Source organism: Phaethon lepturus, unplaced genomic scaffold (assembly GCF_000687285.1).
Source record: "Phaethon lepturus isolate BGI_N335 unplaced genomic scaffold, ASM68728v1 scaffold3995, whole genome shotgun sequence".
Taxonomy (NCBI): domain Eukaryota; kingdom Metazoa; phylum Chordata; class Aves; order Phaethontiformes; family Phaethontidae; genus Phaethon; species Phaethon lepturus.
The window spans coordinates 6335-24262 of record NW_010539698.1 but is presented as its reverse complement, the minus strand read 5'-3'; the positions used below and the strand labels follow the sequence as shown (position 1 = coordinate 24262).

Here is a 17928-nt window from a genome sequence, read left to right as displayed (position 1 = left end):
GTTCAGCAGAATCTGTAAGAAAGTAGCACTGTTAACCATCTGTATTTCAAGGCTAATACATTGACTTACCTGTTTAACTTCTTAACTGTGCTTCTTAATCTACAAACTTAGTTGGCAGTTTTTATTTGGCGAATTACGTATCCAGAAGTGAATTCTAAATTAATTTACTTATTCTGAAAAAACAGTGGTAGCATTCTTTTGCTAAATGAAGGGGCAAACCAGCTATAACACATCATGTGGCCCTTAAAAGTGGTGTACCGACCCCCTAGAGAGGCATCTCAGCTCTATATTAATTTTGTAAAAAGACCTTGAGCACTTGGAAGCAGAACTCTCGCATGCTCAGTGAGGAGGTGTGTAAATGTGTTGGATGCATGAATTTAGATCTAACAAGTAGGAAACAGGAGCTTTACATGCCATGTCTTCCACAGTTGCAGAGGAACACCTCTGTTTATTCAGAATTAAAACCTGCAACACTGCCGTGAATCCTGTTACATGCCATGAAAAGTTACATGCCTGTGTCTACTGTCAAAGAACCGAGGAGGATTTCTTCTCTCTCTCTCTTTTTTTTTTTTTTTTTTTTTAAAACGCATCTTTTGGGAATAATTTTTGTCCTTTCTCCATAGAGATGTGCAGCATAGATCATTAGGGCATCAAAGAAAAGATCCAGCTTCATTTCTTGGTTCTTTCACTAGGGAAACTAAAAACTACATAGTTCCAGATGGTTCTAGTTAGGTCATCTTTCACTTTAGTAACTAAAGTGCCCTGACACAGGAGATCTCAAAATTAAATGGACTATAAGGAAAGTATAGGAAAGAACTTGAGACCGTAACATTGTGATTAAGATGTTTGCCTTCTTGCCTTTCCTCCTTGAGGGAGGAGGAGGCCTGGCTTCTGATCCCTAGCAAGTAATCTTTTATCATTTTATATGGTAGTTTTTCTTATGAAAGACATCATACCAATGGAATGTAGTATTTCTAAGGGCAGCTGACCAGGTAGACAGCATTTTGAAAATCCTTAAAGTTAGATGTTTCAAATTAAGGTATATATGTTTTATTTTCTCTGTCAACTCTTAAGTTACTTGAGACTCAGGAAACTTAAAAAAGACAGGTTGAAAATTAGCCTTCTGGGTTTTTTATAATTGCATTTCAGTGCAACTTTCTCATCAACCCTTTTGGCCTAAAGGCAATCATAGAATAGTTGAGGTTGGAAGGGACCTTTAAAGGTCATCTACTCCAGGCCTCCTGCAATGAGTAGGAACATCTTCAACTAGATCAGGTTGCTCAGAGCCCCCTCCAACCTGAGCTTGAATGGACCCAGAGATGGGTCATCTACCACATCCCTTGGGCAACCTGTGCCAGTGTTTCACCATCCTCATTGGGAAAACTTTCTTCCTCAGGTCTAGTCTAATTCTACCCTCTTGTAGAATCGTAGGATCATTAAGGTTGGAAAAGACCTCTAGGATCATCAAGTCCAACAGTCAACCCAACACCATCATGTCCCAAAATGCCACATCTACGCATTTTTTTTAACACCTCCAGTGATGGTGACTCCACCACTTCCCTGGGCAACCTGATCTGCTTAGTTTAAAACCATTACCCCTTGTCCTATAGCTACCGGCCCTGCTAAAAAGTCTGTCCCCATCTTTCTTATAAGCCTCCTTTAAGTACTGGAAGGCTGCAGTAAGGTCTCCCTGGAGCCTTCTCTTCAGGCTCAGCAACTCCAACTCTCTCAGCCTGTCCTTCTAAGAGAGGTGTTCTATCACTATGATCATTTTGGTGACTCTCCTCTGAACCTGCTCCAACAGGTCCATGTCTTTCCGGTGCTCAGGACTCCAGGTCTGTCTTTGATTGGAAGGAGCTTTCTATCCTAAATGTTTAGTGTTTATTAAAAGGTAGTTGATTTTTTCCTAAAAAGTTTTACATGTGTACCCATTTGTCATGGTGAGAAATAATAATTTATCTACAGAATCCTTGCCAACTTCAGTGGGTGTCTTTTGAAGCAGTAAGACACCCAGAAAGCTGGTTGAAGTTTTTAGCAGAATTGTTTTGTTGCTGGAGGAAAAACTTTGTTCAGAACCTGATTCTGTGGGCACCACTTGGTTTCAAGGAAGATGGAGAAGAAAAACTAAGTTTTCTGTGAGAAATTTCTGTTTACTCAGTTTTGCTTAAAGCTCGCTGCCTGTGACCCTTTGGGAGCTCATACGGTGGATTGCAAAGCTCCTGGACAATAGAAAAGATATCCAGGTCTTCAGGGAAGCATTTTACCAGGCTACTGCCAGACTGAAAATTAGAGGACTTCTGTTTTGTAAATAATACTAAAAACTTTTTTCAGATTTGTTAAAAAAAATCAGTTTTACGAACTTACTATTGTTTTCTGTGGGATTTTTCTTTCAATTTTTCTTTATCTAGAAGTTTTCTGTCTTGGTCAACTGCGCTTCTTGGACTAACTACTTTATGTGGAGGAAGAGTGACACCCAGTGGTTAAATAGATTCAGCCTAAGTCTGTTACAGGTTTCTCTCATCTCAGATTGTGCCTTTAAAAATTGAAGCAAAAAAAAAGAGCTAAAAATGAGTCCTTCAATAAATATGTTTCTGGCTGATCAAATGGGCTACAATTATTGTTTGTTTATCAAGAAACTGTATGTCACTTTATGCTATTTCAGTAATTGCTGCAAAGGTATTCATATTTGAAAGAATCTCTCTACACTCAGAAAAGGTGTTGCTGAATAAAAAGTACTTATCAGATCAAACAATAACCAGCTCTCTGAAAAAATTCACTGACTTTTTTGGATAAAATAGGCTCAGATTTACTCATTTTATCTGTACTACCACCTTTGGGTGACAGTTACTAAGTATTTCCCAGTGCTTATATAAAAAGTATGTTGTGTTTTAGTTATTTCCTGCTAGCAGCAACATTTCTATATAAAAACTAAGCTGTATTTCTTTTTTCACAGGATTACATGAATTCTTTTTCCTGCTTGTCCTAGCGTACTTCGTAACTGCTTGCATATATGCACAGTCCCTATGGCAAACAATTAAGAAGCGTGGACCTATGCATACTGTATTAAAGGTGTTGACAATTGCATTATTGTTGCAGGCTGGTTCAGCTTTTGCCAACTACCTGCATTTCTCAAGGTACCTTTGCTTATTTTTGCTTTCAGTCTTAAGACTAGAAGAACATTGTGTTGTAAAGATCGGTACAGGATCTTTCCTGTGGTGATTGTGACAAAACATAGGACTGACTTTTTAGAACTACATCATTGCCTAAATGCCTAAATTTCAGAAATAACACAAGTTTAAGACTCACTCACTTAAAAATACCATCTTTTTATTCTTTTATCAGTTATTCTAAAGATGGAATAGGAGCACCTTTTATGGGAAGTCTGGCAGAATGTGAGTATGCTCGTCTACTGTTTCTTACATATTCCTACACATGAATTTCTAGAATACATGAGTGAATGCTGTTGTTGGACTGTATTATGATCTTGGACCATATCACTGGATTTTTAAAATAAAATACTAAAAGTTGCTCTTCTGAACAACAGGTTTTATTCTTGATGTTTACAATAATGGTATTTAAAGTTATATAATTGTGATATTGCTTAGGATTTTTTAAAGGATTTTCTTGTCTGAAGATTCCATCCTACAAACACTTAAATGCATGCCTATCACATGAGTAAATGTTTCATTGGGGACATTGAAGGGTTTTGTGGAGTTTGCATGATCTAGAGTAGCGAAGCTTTTTAGGAAACTTATTAACATTTTATGGAGTGTGTCATTTCACTAGCAAATTTAACATTGATTATAATGAAAAATGTTTTACCGCACGAGTGCTATGATTAGAGTGACGCAAAAAATGCTTATGTGAAGAATTGATGTTAACAAAGCATTTTTCTCCACTCTGTATAGATATTCTGAGTTCTCACTGGAACTGAATTTCTATAACATCCCTTCCCAAAATGTAGTGATTTACTCCTGCTGGGTTCTTCAGGGCTAAATATTGTTGTTGGGGTTTTTTTTCTGTGGCTCACATTTGAAGCATTGGGGGTTCTTTCTAAACAAATACATTGCCTTTTGGTTGGCTTGAAGCACTCCAAGAAAGTAGTACTGTGGTAGTGAGGTAGCCTTGGAGAGTAACAGCCTATATAGAAAACATTTCCCTTCCTAGGGTTCATTTAGAAGCTTGCAGTTGGAATTAACAGCCTCTTGATGGCACTTTGCACCGCAGTAATTGCCTCTTCCTTGCTTTAACCATTTGAGTTAGCAGCTCCTTGCAGCCTCTCTAGCAGCTGTATTCTTAAACTTTCCTCCTCGTCTCCTGAAATGAAATTAAATAGAGAATATGGACATAGTCATAACTCCTCCCAAGTGAGAAACCCAGTGTTCACTACCCAACCAGAACTTCAGAGAAAGTAGCTGCATGTTAGATTTTCTGTGTATGTATTGAAGAGCCCACTTTTATTTGCTTAAAGCAAGGCTACTAAGAATAAAATGATATTTTTTTGAAATAAAACTAAGAGAGTTTTTCTTTTCTACTGTTTTTAAGGTTTGTGGTTCCCAAAACAGTAAAAGAGCAGAAGTCACAGAAATGGGAAAAGCTTCAGTGTCAATTACCATTCTGAAGAATGGCTGATAGCAAGTAGAATAGTTTGAAGATGGAAGGTTTTTCCTATATCAGAACAGAAATACAAGTTAAAAGTAAATGGCAGAATTTCTATTGACTGCAGTGGAGCCAGAATTTGTTTCTAGACACTTGTTCAGATACTGTCCCAAGAAATCTTTCTTTTTCTACCATGATTTAATCTTTACTGTGTATGAAGACCTGACCCTCAATCTAATTTATCACACAAATCACACAAATAATGCTGGCACTCAAAAGCATCACAAATAGGGATCTTTTAACTTTTGATAAGATCAAAATGTGAAAAGTCAAAGAATGTTGTTATGCCTGTTGAACAGCCAAAAAAGATGAATTGTGATGAAATTAGACAAATTTACACATCACAAATATCAGCTGAGTGACATGTGACTTTACACTGACCGTGGATATCGTAGGTTTATTATAATTTTAGAAATTTCTCTCAACCTTCTTATTTTCTGGCAAGGTGTATGAGATGTTAACGATTAAAGCCAGTACTGAATTTTTGTCTTACACCATTTTGTCTTGAATTGTTGCCACACTGAAACTGAAGCAGAGCAATATCTGTATCCAAGATATGACTGAGAGCTGATGTCTGGCTATAACTTAGAGAGCAAGTTATCTTAAGGAGTGAGAGAAAATGAAATGCTCTCTAGAACATTCAAATTTGTTCAGTCATTTCTCTAGCTTGGGTCTGTGATGCTGGTTTGGTGTCAATTAATATTTTTTTCTAGCAAGTTCTATGTCTCCATAGCTAGCATTGTAAAACCATTCCAAGACCGTTTTGCCCAAAGTCAATGCCAGTTCATTTTATTAAAGAATGAGCAAGTTTGTGTTTACTAAAAGCTCTTGACATTTCTTGAACAGCAAAGGTGTCTGAATACGTTAAAAAGCATTTAAGCGTATAAACTGTGAGAATACCACGTATATCCCAGGAATAACATGTTGAAGTCTGTTTTATATCCATATTTTGCTAGTATTGCTGGGTGTCAGGGAAATATTGTAGCTGATCTTCATTTGACGCGCTTCCCTTGTATGCATACTAATCTCTGTATGGTGGCAACATTTTCTGTGCCAATATTTTTAGTAAATGTGGAAGTACATTTATTTTTTATAATATCGTCCAGTTATATAAAAGTAGAAATTTGCTTTTGTGACATAGAGATATTTTTCTTGTACCTGATAGTGTAAGAAAAAATTACAAATACGGAACAAATTTAATTGAACTAAAATATTAATCAAGTGAAAAAGAAAGCATTGTTGTGTGTAGTGCCTAATGTCTAGTTTCTGAACCAAATTTGCAATTTATATAATATAAGAATCAATTTTTCTCGTACACTTCTGCTATGTCAGTTCAATGAGCAAGGTTACTTTCAAGTCCAAACACTAACTTTAAAAATTGTTCCATCAGTTTCAGTCAAAAACTTACTAGGTGTTAAGCTAACAATCAGCCAGAAAGAAATCTTCAGTTCTTTTTACTGCTGGTAGTATTTCAGCAAGGCTAACAAGTAAAGGATTTAATATATTCTAGCTTGAAGTTTTCTTTATTCAGATACAGCTTCAAACACAGGCTTGAGATGCTGATTAAGAACGTAACTTTATGGAGTATGTGTTAATTGTTCCCAAACAGAGCAAAAAAAATGGATGTAGCAAAATGAGGCAAAGGTAGTTTGCATTTAATAAAAAGAAACACAGGCAAGTTGTTTCTCCAAATGAAGTTTGTGTTAGGGTTATTCATTATATTTTCCCCTTTAAGTATCTGAGAGTGGAATTTGTCCTAAATATTTGTGCTTTCTGTTGCAAGCTACTGCATCCTGAACACAAAGTGCAATTAATTTAAAGTACAATGCAACTATCTGATTTTTTTAACAGAAGTTTTTCAGAGCAAAGAAGGGAGTTCATTTCATCATGTTTCATATTTGCAGTATGTTTAACATACATATGATTCTAGTTCTTTAGCATTTATAAGTCTATTTATGCAGATGGACTCCTGAGCCCAGACTTCTTTGACACAAGAGTGGGATTTGGAAGGATGTGGTGCTGTGCCCATGTTGTTGCAGAACTGCAACATAACTAGAGGAAAGCTGATGGTGATTTGTTTGGTCACTGGAAACTGCTCAAAATATCCATATTTTGTTGCAAAGCAATCTCAGCTAGTCAAACTATCATCAGAATTATGTTTAAAGGTGATACAGAGGCATAAACATCCATCCTTCATTTGTGCGTATATAGAACACTTCTCTTTGCTTTAGAAAAAGCTTTATTTCTGTTGTAACTCTATTTATTTTTCTTTTGTTTTCCATAGTGTGTGACATAGTCTCACAGATACAAATGCTGTATTTATTGTTGAGTCTCTGTATGGGTTGGACAATAGGCAGAATGAAGAAATCTCATGGCAGACCTCTTCAGTGGGATTCTACTCCAACATCTACTGGCATTGCTGTAGTAGTTGTTGTTACACAGGTTTGTATTTTATATTCATTCTTATACTGAAATATACAGCTTCTGTTAAGTATGACAGAACCATGAGCAAACTGATTTCAATATTTTATGAGGGAAGGAGTATCAAGACTGAAAAAAAACCCCACAGCATAATGTGCACCCAGTATGTCTAATAGGTAACAACACCTTCTCTTTACTTTAACAATTTAAGGTGTAGCTCCACAGTATGTTTTTGTTCAGTAGTAAAACCACTTAAGAAGTTCCCACAGTTTTCCAAACTCCTGGTTGTGCCAATTGTTCATAGCATTATACTGTAAACCAGATTAGTGGAATGATCTAGATTTAAAAAAAAATTTCAGCACAATCGTATTACTGATCTGATTTATAATGTGATCCTATAAATAGTCGTAATCAGTACAACTGAGGGGTTGTGAACTACATTGTGGGGAGTGACAACAAGCAGCATGAGAGGAAAGATGAGAAAAGCTGCTGTGAGCAATTCTTTCTGTCACCAGAAAAAATTGAAATCCTTAGTGTCCTCCTCTTAGAACTACACAGATAGGATGTCTAATGGTCTTTTCAATCAATTCCCTTTCAAGGGAATTCTTGAAAGGTTCATGTGCAGGATTGGTCTTGCAAATATAAATATACAAATGGTCTGACACATAATTTCATTCAAATATTTTCCATTAGTATAAATTAGAAAGTCAAGTAAACCAGTAACTTAAAAGTAAATTGTAATGGAGATCATCCAACCCTGGTGGTGCCTTTTGTAAACAAATTTTTTTAAATCACAGCATAAAGACAAGAAAATCTGAAAGCCATTGAGAAAGAGAAGAGCAGGGAGGAACTGGAGACAGTAATGAGGAAGAGATTATACAGAAGATTTTGTGCCATTTGAGTAGTATCTGTAATTAGTGCTGCTTCCAAACTAAATAAGTGGACTGCTAAAACGTTAAGAATAGCTGGGAGCTGACATTTCTTGCTAATTAAGAATATAAACCAAAGACTATTAAGGTCAATGTGGCTGTTGAAATTTAAAGATAGGTTCATTCCACCTTACTTTGACACCCATCTAGCACCAGAAATTTTACATGCTCGTAGTAAAGAAGACTTCTGAACTATTTAATTTTATTCATGCCTCTCCGCTTTTATGTACATATGGGTGTGTTAGTGCTCTGTCACTTGTGATGGAAAGTTTTTTGTTGTTTCCTTTTTACTATACATAGAAAGGACACTTGAGTATCATCAGCTTGATCTTTTTTTGGGTTGTTACATGTGGTAGAAATTGGGACAGGTATCAGATGTATGTGCTGCTTCCCCCAGTACTGGTCCATTACACATTTGTGTTGGCTCATTGAGCACCCCTGGAGCATTGGCACAAAGTTGGCTATCTTACTTTTCGCCATGAAGGCACAGCTTTACCACATCTCTCTTCCTGGTACCGTTGGGAATGTCAGGTTTGGCAGGAGTCTTGTAGGAACAGAATATGGATATCAGAGTACATCATTGCCTGGGTGATTTTGCACCCCCATCTTAGTGTCTGCTGTCTCCAGCAAAAGTTCCCTGACACCAAGAGTATCCTTGCCTCTTGTGGAGAGGATGTTTTCCATCTCATAGTTCAGTATATACAAAATACACATTTTGCCAGATTACTTCTCCTTAATACAGAATGCAGCTGTTGGTCTCAGGATCCAGACTGCATCACTGCTATCAAAGGTGGTGACCTCAAGACTTCATTGTCTGGATTCATCTGTTGTTCACTGGTCTGTTTAGGTTGACGCAGGTGTTGGACCTGCTGTAACAGGGCAATCAATGAGCACTTTTAATGATTAAAATAGAATAACCTCCTTTCTGTCCTGCTCTTTCCCGGAGATGCTTATGGAACAGCCAGCTTCCTCCCATGCCAGAGGTTGGACAGACTTACATGGATAATCAGAGGCGTTCTGAGGACTTGCTGTGGAGGGTGCTGGAAACCACATGCTTTACCCCAATGCAGCAGTCAGAGATTGAACTGTGTTAGTTTTATTGACCTACACTGCCTGTCCTCATTTTCAGGGAAGTCAAGCAAGTGGACAGCCTGTGAAAACATGTTATTCTTCAACTTAACTGCAGTTTTGACTGGCAAACTATCTGACCCTGTTTGCCTGCTACTAGTTCAAATTACTCGGCAAATTTTCAGGGTTTTTTGTCCTCTTTGTACTGATGCTATGGATTCTTTCTCTTTGTTCTTTCCGAAATGTCAGCTATTTCCCGGGCTATGTTTACAGGTTGCCATCAGTGTAAGGTGGACACAGCCGCCTAGTCAGAAAATCTCTTGTGGTCTTTGCGGCTGCAAAGACGTAGCATCTCAAAGGAGGGACAAGCCTGCCATTCAGCACCTCCCTTTGCCTTAACTTGTTCATTATTTAAGCCTCAGAACAAAAGATTCCCAGGCCACTCTGTATTCATTAAAGGTTCTGCTCTGCTGCCGAGATGCAAACCTTCTTCAAAATGTTTTCTTGATGGCAGGCCTTTCCCATCAGATAGACCTGAGCAGTTTCTGTTTTCAAGGCCGATCGGAGTGGAGGCAGTGATTCTAGAAAGACAGCTGATCACTTTGAACCTGTTCAAAGACGGAGTCTTACTGCGTTAGACATCATGCTTCACAGGGGTACTTAGGTATACCCCAAAGGTGTGCTCAGAGTGAGCTCTGCCTCTAACCTTAGATCTAAAACATTTTTTTTACTGTACTGGCATTGCATGGCATCAGGTACCCAAGTAGTAGATACAGTTAGAAGCAGCTAGTTAATCCACTTTGCTTGCTGCTACTTTTAATTTCCCTTTTGCTTCCCCCTTACCCTGGCCTCTCAGAGATGATCTGTCCCATCAGAACCTGCCTTTCCTGGAGATCAATACGTTATCTTGGCTTACCATAAAGTTAATGTTGGCATAGTGAAGGGGAGGAGGCGTTCTACTGTAATTGTTTCCTCATGACAAAAAGAGTGTCTGGTTCTTCATTGTATGGATGTGGAGTTTCAAGATGATGTCCGTGGCAAACATTCTTCTAGCAGTTGTGGAGGGCGACCAGTGCTGGACAGTGGTTCATGCCCACTGTGAACCAAGATAGGTCAGGAGTATGTGCAGGTGAAGTCAGGCATTTTGAACAGTGTATTATGTAAACAAGGAGATGATCATTCTCCCTCGCTTTATGAAGGAGTAGTTGTGACTTCAATGTTGAACATAGCTAGTGCGAGTCAGCTCTTCAGCTAGCTCATCTAGTTCTGTTGTCTACAGCCTAAGCAGAGTCATTCTTCTGTATAACAGTTAGGATTTTCCCCCTGATTTCTTCTCAGAGCTCAAACATAGTTCTGCTCACTGCCAACAATAAAATGTCTCTAATATCCGCTTCAGCAAGTTGGCATCTGGGTGTTTTCTCAGCTTGTTCCTGATACCGCAGCTAAGTGAGCTGATGTATGCCATTCTGCGGTCAAGGTAAGGGACTTCAGGGCTTATTGACCTTAATTTCTCAGGCATAGCCAGCCAAAGAGATTTTTACTTCAAGATCATGCTTGTCTATGAAAGCTCTTCCTACACTGAGAACAGATTGCCTAATCCATTGTTAGCTAGAAACACTCCATAGCACAGATTTCTCTGTTTTTTATAGGATCCTGTTTTTCTCTGGTGAGTGAGAACAGTCCCAGCTCATAGTGAGAGCAATGATGTGGGTTCACCTTGTCCGAGTTTCCAGTGTGTTGCACTGACGGTTCCATCTCTGCCTCAAATGCCTCTGCCTTCTGCTTATTTTGGAATAATCTAACAGAACTGAAGGAAGCTGGACTTCTGTGATCTTGCATTGCTGTCACTACACGCAGTCTTTGCTCAGCTGATTCCTGTGTTGTTAACACAGTTTACACTCTTTATAGGGCTAGTCCAGAGCATACCCTGCTGTCAGACATTATTTTCCCATGAGAATTTGGACTTGGTTCTCATGATTCCTTTACTTCAGCGCTTTCTCATCTTCTCATGACAGTGGCTTCCTTCATTGCTGTTACTATTGGTGTAGATTAAGGAAAATTCAGACCCTCATGAGCTCTGTTCTTTAGGGTTAAGCTGTCCCTGGGATCTACCCAGTTTCTTCTTAAAGTAGTATCACGGTCCCATCTCCATCAGCTTGTATTTCTTTCTCCTAGATGCATGCTTTAGTCAGGAAGATTTGTATGTAGGTGGATTGTTGGTTGGGTTTTTTTTTTTGTTGTTTTTTTGCTTGTTTGTTTGTTTGTTTGTTTGTTTGTTTGTTTGTTTGTTTGTTTTCTCGGGCAGTGTATGTCCATCCCAGGGAAGTTTAATACTTTGGCTATTCCCAAGTGTAAATGTCAAACAGGAAAATGCTCTGTACAAGACTGCAGTGATTTTTGTAACTGTGGTAGAACCCTTGTTTGTTGGCTGAGCATGTTCTACCTGAACTGAAATAACTTCTGTGATAGGAATTCATCGATTTCATGCCAAAGCTAGTGCTGTAGACACAACTTTACCAAACACCATGCTGTATCTCGGGAGCCATTTAGTCTTATTTCAGTCTTACTCCTTGACAGAATTCTCAGTCAAGCAATTTGATCATTTGAAGGTGTTTGCTTGGAGTTACTCAGAAGTAGAGTGTTATGTTGGGAACTTTTGAAGCATGTTGGTCTGATTGTTTACTAGTAATCAGTGATGTTCAAGACTTGCATGCTTCACATCTGTCCCTCTCCCATCCTTCCATTTTCCATCCAGGTAGTTGAGGAGTGACTGAAATAACAGTCATGCTTGCTGTGTCATGGCCTGAGTAAGGGAGGGGAAAAGCAAGAGAGTACTCTTTAAGGGTATTCTAAGGAAAACTGATCCTGTCTTAACTGATGGGAGTCAAGGACACCCACCTTTGGAAGGAACAGGTGGATTACACGTTTTAGGAAAAAAAGTTACTATCAGTAACCTTTTTGTCTTTGTGTAGTTAATGTAGTGAGAGAGCCTTTGAATGTGTTCAGAAAGGAATCTGACTAATTTAGATTCCTAAATTGAGGCATACAATGTCTGCTTCTGAAGGTCTTCAGAGGTACCTCACTCATATAAATCAAATTTGCCTACCTTTCTTCAGAAAGCCTGCTTCATTAGACACCTGAAACCTAAGTGCAAGTTAGATGTGTGCCGTAGGTGGACTGGATTCCAGTGTATATTCAAGTCTCAAAGTGACATTCAGCTGCTACATGATGCTGGGAGAGTCTAAACTTCATGGATATTCTAATTTATAACGTTAACATTCCCAAGGCCTTAAAAGGGTATTCTTCAGCAAGACCAAATTTTTATGCAGCAAGTAGGCGCCTGCCTTCTACCCAACTAAGATTCAGAAACTAGGCACTTCTTAGTCTATTTTTCCTTAGAGAATCTATCAGTATTCTTTCTCACGGTGCTCCTACAAAATAGGATTCTGTAGCAAAAGGATACAGTGCTGAGAGTGAAGGAGGATTACTGCCTTTTCTGTAGTTGTCTCTTGGCTAGAGCGTTTGTCCAGATGTTGGAACAGCATTTGGCACCTGCAACGCTCCCTTTCCTAGACCCTAGGGTTGCTTGCAGAGTCAGGCTTGCTCGCAGTTTCTGACCTAGCTGATGTTGAATTCTTTTCTCCACAATGGCACAGCTTCAGTAGAAGGGGTGGAGAGTGGCCCACCCAAGAACAGCCTATAGCCTGGCAGTTGGGGCACTCTCCAAGGAGGTGGGAGATGCGAGTTGGATATCCTTTAGGCAAAGAAGGGAATTGTGGGAGATCCAAGTTCAACCTGGGTGAATGCTTGAGCCTTTAGGCTATTGCATAAAAGGGGCAGCAGCACCACCCTCTTACTTCCCCATGTTTAAAAAGAAAAGTGAATCCTGTTAGGATTTTGAAAGAAAAGGCGTAGTCACCTGCCTTTGAAACAAGCTTTACAGGTTGTGGATCCCAAGTGGAAGGAGACACCTCCCCGTAGCTCTCTGCTGAGTAGGCCGACTGTTTAACTAGATTATTATTTTGGATCTTATGCTAAGGTGCCACATTCCTTCTGTCCAAATTAGAGGAAACTTTAATTTGTCAAACTTTACTGAATGCAAGAAGTGAGACTCCTGCCAGTTGCACTTGGAGTAATAGATAGTGCCAAAAAGCTGTTCAGGCTGGGTTTTTTTCTGTAACATGGTGGTCTCCAACAAGCAGAGCAGAGTATGACCAGTTGTGCAGATAATTTAATGTGATGGGAAGATTCACTGAGGTGCAGTGTAACCTCAGTTACACTAAATGTACTTTGCTGCCGTTGTTCTCTTCCAGAGCTTTTTATTAATTTGGGAGCAGTTTGAAGATACGAATCACCACAGCTACCATTCACACCATGGCTTAGCGAGTGGACTGCTTATTGGCCTCAGAGTTTGCCTAGCTGTGTCACTGGCTGCTGGTCTTTACCAGATCATCACAGTGGAGAGAAGCACGCTGAAGAGGGAGTTCTATATCACCTTTGCTAAAGTATGGGTTGCATCACAGAAACCGATCGCTTCTGCTGTAAATATAATTGTGGCATGCAGTTGACTCAAGCACTAAATTCTTTTCCTCCATAAGAAAGTTAATGTTTAAGTGTCTGATTTGATTAAATTGCACCCTGTCATCATACTCTGAGTAGTTGTTTTAATTTGACAAGGAGTATAGAGCTTTTTTAAACAGAAATCCCACCTTTCATTGTGTGGTTTTCGTTCTGTTGATTGAAAATTAAACAATGGGTTCATAAAATAGACAGAAATGTAAATGCAGTTCCTCTAACTGTCATCTCTTTCTTCTGAGCTGGCATCTAGTAATTTTATAACTTATACTCATCTTCTCTTTCAGGCCTGCATTCTCTGGTTTTTGTGCCACCCATGTCTTGCATCCATTTCTGTAATATTCAGAGAATATCAAAGAGAAAAGGTATGTACAGGCAAGATAAAAGAGGATGGAATTTGAATAGTAGTTGTTCTTCATGTTTAGTGTTTGTTAGCAAACTCATGCTCTTAGGCTGTTAATCTTATGACCCCAAAGCAACTTGAAAAGTCTTAGTCACACAGCTCTCATTGATGCTAATGTGAGTCATATTTTACAAAGGCATACAAGGTTTGAATCATCTAAGGGTAATCTTTTTTTTGGGGGGGGGGGGGGGGTGGATTGTTAAGTCAAAGGAAAATGTGGAGGGGGTGTTTCATTTTATTGTTTGCTTGTTTGCTTTTTAATTAAAAACACCTTGGGGATTCTTTTAACAAAGCTAGTAGAAAGATAAATCAGTGGATTTTTTTGTTGTTGTTGTTTGCTTTTTAGTCTTCATCCTTTAAAAGCTTTATGTAGCTAAATAGGTCGGGGAACCTGTAGCTGAACTGTATTCTTTAGATAAAGAAATCTGTCCAAATATGTAGTTTGGTTTGTAAGCTCTAAACAGTTAAAAACAAAGGTGGACTCACTGGGTCTTTCGGTTGCTTAAACGGATTGGGAACTAGAGAACTAGTGTGTGGAGCCTGCCATGTTCAGACGAAGTGCACAACTAATCTCAGGTGACTGACTACCTCATTCCGGGGTAGAGTTTGCTTCTTTTCTTTATGGTTATAACCATCTGTGCATTTGTAGGCAAATGTTTTTGGAAATTGAGCTTTTATTTGTGTAGAGGATATATACAAGAAAGAAAAAGGTTCCACTAAAATTACATAGTAAATGAAATACCGTGTTTGATTTGGGGGGGCGGAAAAAAAGGAAAAAAAACTAGGGAGAAAAGAGACTCTTCTAGAGCTACTAATGAAGCAACTTTTTGTTGTTGCTTGATGAAAACATCATCAGGACTGGGGGACAATCTCTAGAGATGGGATCAGTAAAGGAAATTTTTGCAATATTTTGAGATTTTGAGCTTACTCAAGGGACGTTACAGTTGCTCTGCTCTTGCATTTGAGCAAATTTAACCATTGTGTGCAGCTGCAGTTCCTACATTATGATAATTTAGCTGTGTTTCCTTCTTTCAGTGCACTTCAGTGCAATAAAGAAATGCATGATCAGTAAATATCGTATTTGTTTAAAAAAAACCCCATGCATTTTAAAAGACTCTGTACATAAACTTAGACTTTTGCTTTCTCAGAAACAGTAGTTACCTGTGTGTGATAAATATTGCCTTACACATCTTTTACAGATGAAGAGAATTGCACTGAAAAGAGGTCTGGCTAAGTGAGGCTGATAAATCACTATCCTCACAGCTCCATGATTGTGCTAGTGCAAAGTGTTTCCAGGCTTCCCCCCCGCCCTGCAACTCTGTTTGTTGTAAGAATAGAATATCTAAACATCACCTCTGCTTGTGAAACTGCATGGGTGGTGAATTGCAAGTCTGAAATTCCCCAGAACAGAGACCGCCAGAAGGGTTATGTGACTTGCCCGGGGCTATCTACTGATTTAAAAACACCCAGGTGTGAGAGACTGAATCCTGGGCTTGAGATTCATGTTCAAATCTTTTGTAACTGCAGCAGTATGAAAAGGTTTAAAGTTAAACCTCAAGCATTTACACAGTATGCTGATAGAAATTTATTGTGGGTTGTTTGGTGTTGCTTTTTTTTCACTTACTTTTTCCTTTTCTCTCTTTGTTGTCTCTAGATTATTACCATAGGTGTTATCCTCTGTCAGTGCATCTCCATGGTTATCCTCTACAGACTTTTTCTATCTCATAGTCTATACTGGGAAGTATCTTCACTGTCATCAGTGACATTGCCACTAACAGTATCCTCTGGACATAAAAATCGACATCACTTCTGAGATGTTTAGGAAGAAGACATTATGTAATAAATGTGCAATAATGATCTAAATATACAGGTATTTTTGTCATAGGTGTGTGATACATTGGTTTCACTGGAAGAATGAGTGATAATATCAGAGCACTTCATAGACCTCTGGTCTCACAAGGTCCCTAGATTAATCTGTTAAAAGTATTACGTAGTGGAAAAATTCATAATTTTAATAATTTTATAAATATTGTTTATGTGTAGTATGTGGTGCTGAGCTGTATCACAGAAAAATATAATGAATCTTTTCTCTCCCATTCACAGCCACAAAAAATGTCCTTACTTTATATCAATACTAGGTTTGAAGGTCTTACAAAATGCAGTTCTTAAAACATGTACAAGCTCAAACAAGTCTGAAATAGGCCAGTTGTGAAATTGGTGTGATGTGTAATGATGAGTACAAGTTCTTTTACTTTCATGCTTTAGAGAAAATGCATTTTATGCGTAAAAGAAGGGGAAACAAAAGAGGAAGAGTTCTCTAGAAAACACAACTGACTGCGAGAAACCTTCCTTTATTATTGGTGTAAAAGAAAAGCCTTTTTTGCAACTAATGTTCATACTGGCTAAAGTTTTAATGCAAATGAAGACAGGGTTTATATCTGCCATTTTTTTAAATAAATGTAACTAAAAATTCCATACAGTAATGAAGGTCTAAGCAGTATTTGAGGCTCAGAAGACATAGCAACATAAAGGTAATTAAAACAGCAGGCTCACATCTTTTAAAGAAAAAAAAAAAAAGCAAAGAAAATGGAATGGGTGATGTGGTACTAGAATTTTAATCCTGATATAATTCATTTCTGTTACATTGAGGATTCAATCATAATTAAGCCATATACACAGATTAAATTAACAGAAGCATTTCAAATAAATGTTGGTTTCAGTCATCAACTACCCATGAATTCCTGCCCAAGGATACTTAATCAGGATTAAATTTTCTATGAATAATTGAAAAACAAAATACTCACTGGATTTGTTATAATCCATGTTGGCACTGGGTTCTAAGTAGTTGCCATCTTCCATCCATTGTAATAAAGCCATACTACTTTGTGATGCCCTAGCATTCAGAAAGCCAGTGTAAATATATACTTTATTGAAGTGCCTATTTATTGACTGTGATTAAATCGTGCTGACATTTTTTTTTTCCTTCGTAATAACATACCTATTGCCATTGTGACTGAAATCTTCCGGTTTGGATTTTCTTCAAAAATTTGTCAATTTTTTTTACTTCTTTCGATATGTGTGTGTTTTTCCATAACATAGATTTTATTTTCTGGTAAACAAATGTTTGTTTCTTCTTAACAGTGTGTATTTAATTATGTCTCCATGAAAACATGAAGGCACCAGTGTTATAGCTTTAAAATAGCCCTAACTTTTCCATTCACGTTTGCTTCAGTTGTGAGCATAGTTGAAACATAAGTCTATTCCATTTTAGTTTAGAGGCAAAACTAGACATTTGCCTTTGACTAAGGCAAAATGGCAACATGACAACGTTGCTCATTAAATCATCTCCTTTCTTATTGTTTGTAATTCAGATCAAGAATGGCAGGTTGAGGCTGGAAAAGATGAGATATTATGATTTCACACAATCTTCAGAATGATTAAAAGATTAATTATTACATTCCTCTGATAACCACACAAAAATATTATTGGTTAAAACTTCAGTCTTTATTTCCCTGCTTATCTCTCTACTTTTCATCTTCTCAAGAAAAAAGCATCCTGTTTTTGATAAATCTCCAATAATGCAGTGGAAGAGTTCTATCTGTCCTCATGTATAAGGCATGAAATTCACGCATAAAATAGAATTTTCTGATAGACACAAGAACTACTTTACGGTTTATGATCCATCATGATAAAAGTTTTAATCTATGCAGACAAACCTGTATGTGACTTTCAGAAGAGGTGCTCTATTTGTGTTGTTCTCCAGAAGTATTTTCTTACTTCCTGTAGTCCCTCTGACTTCAATCGGTCAGTATTAAGGTAAATGGTATCTTAATTTCACCTTATAAATACACCCCACAACAATTCATAAAATTA

General features: G+C 38.0%; 1 protein-coding gene across 1 annotated transcript in view; it reads left to right on the top strand.

The window, feature by feature from the left end:
• GPR180 (G protein-coupled receptor 180) overlaps positions 1-16297 on the top strand; it is a 23183-nt gene extending 6886 nt beyond the window's left edge. Inside the window, exons 4-9 of the mRNA XM_010287179.1 lie at positions 2954-3134; positions 3343-3392; positions 6944-7101; positions 13391-13582; positions 13940-14017; positions 15710-16297. Of these exons, the coding sequence (XP_010285481.1) occupies positions 2954-3134; positions 3343-3392; positions 6944-7101; positions 13391-13582; positions 13940-14017; positions 15710-15868 (818 nt within the window). The 3' untranslated portion in view covers positions 15869-16297. The remainder of the gene's footprint in view (positions 1-2953; positions 3135-3342; positions 3393-6943; positions 7102-13390; positions 13583-13939; positions 14018-15709) is intronic.
• The last annotated feature ends 1631 nt before the right edge of the window (positions 16298-17928 follow it).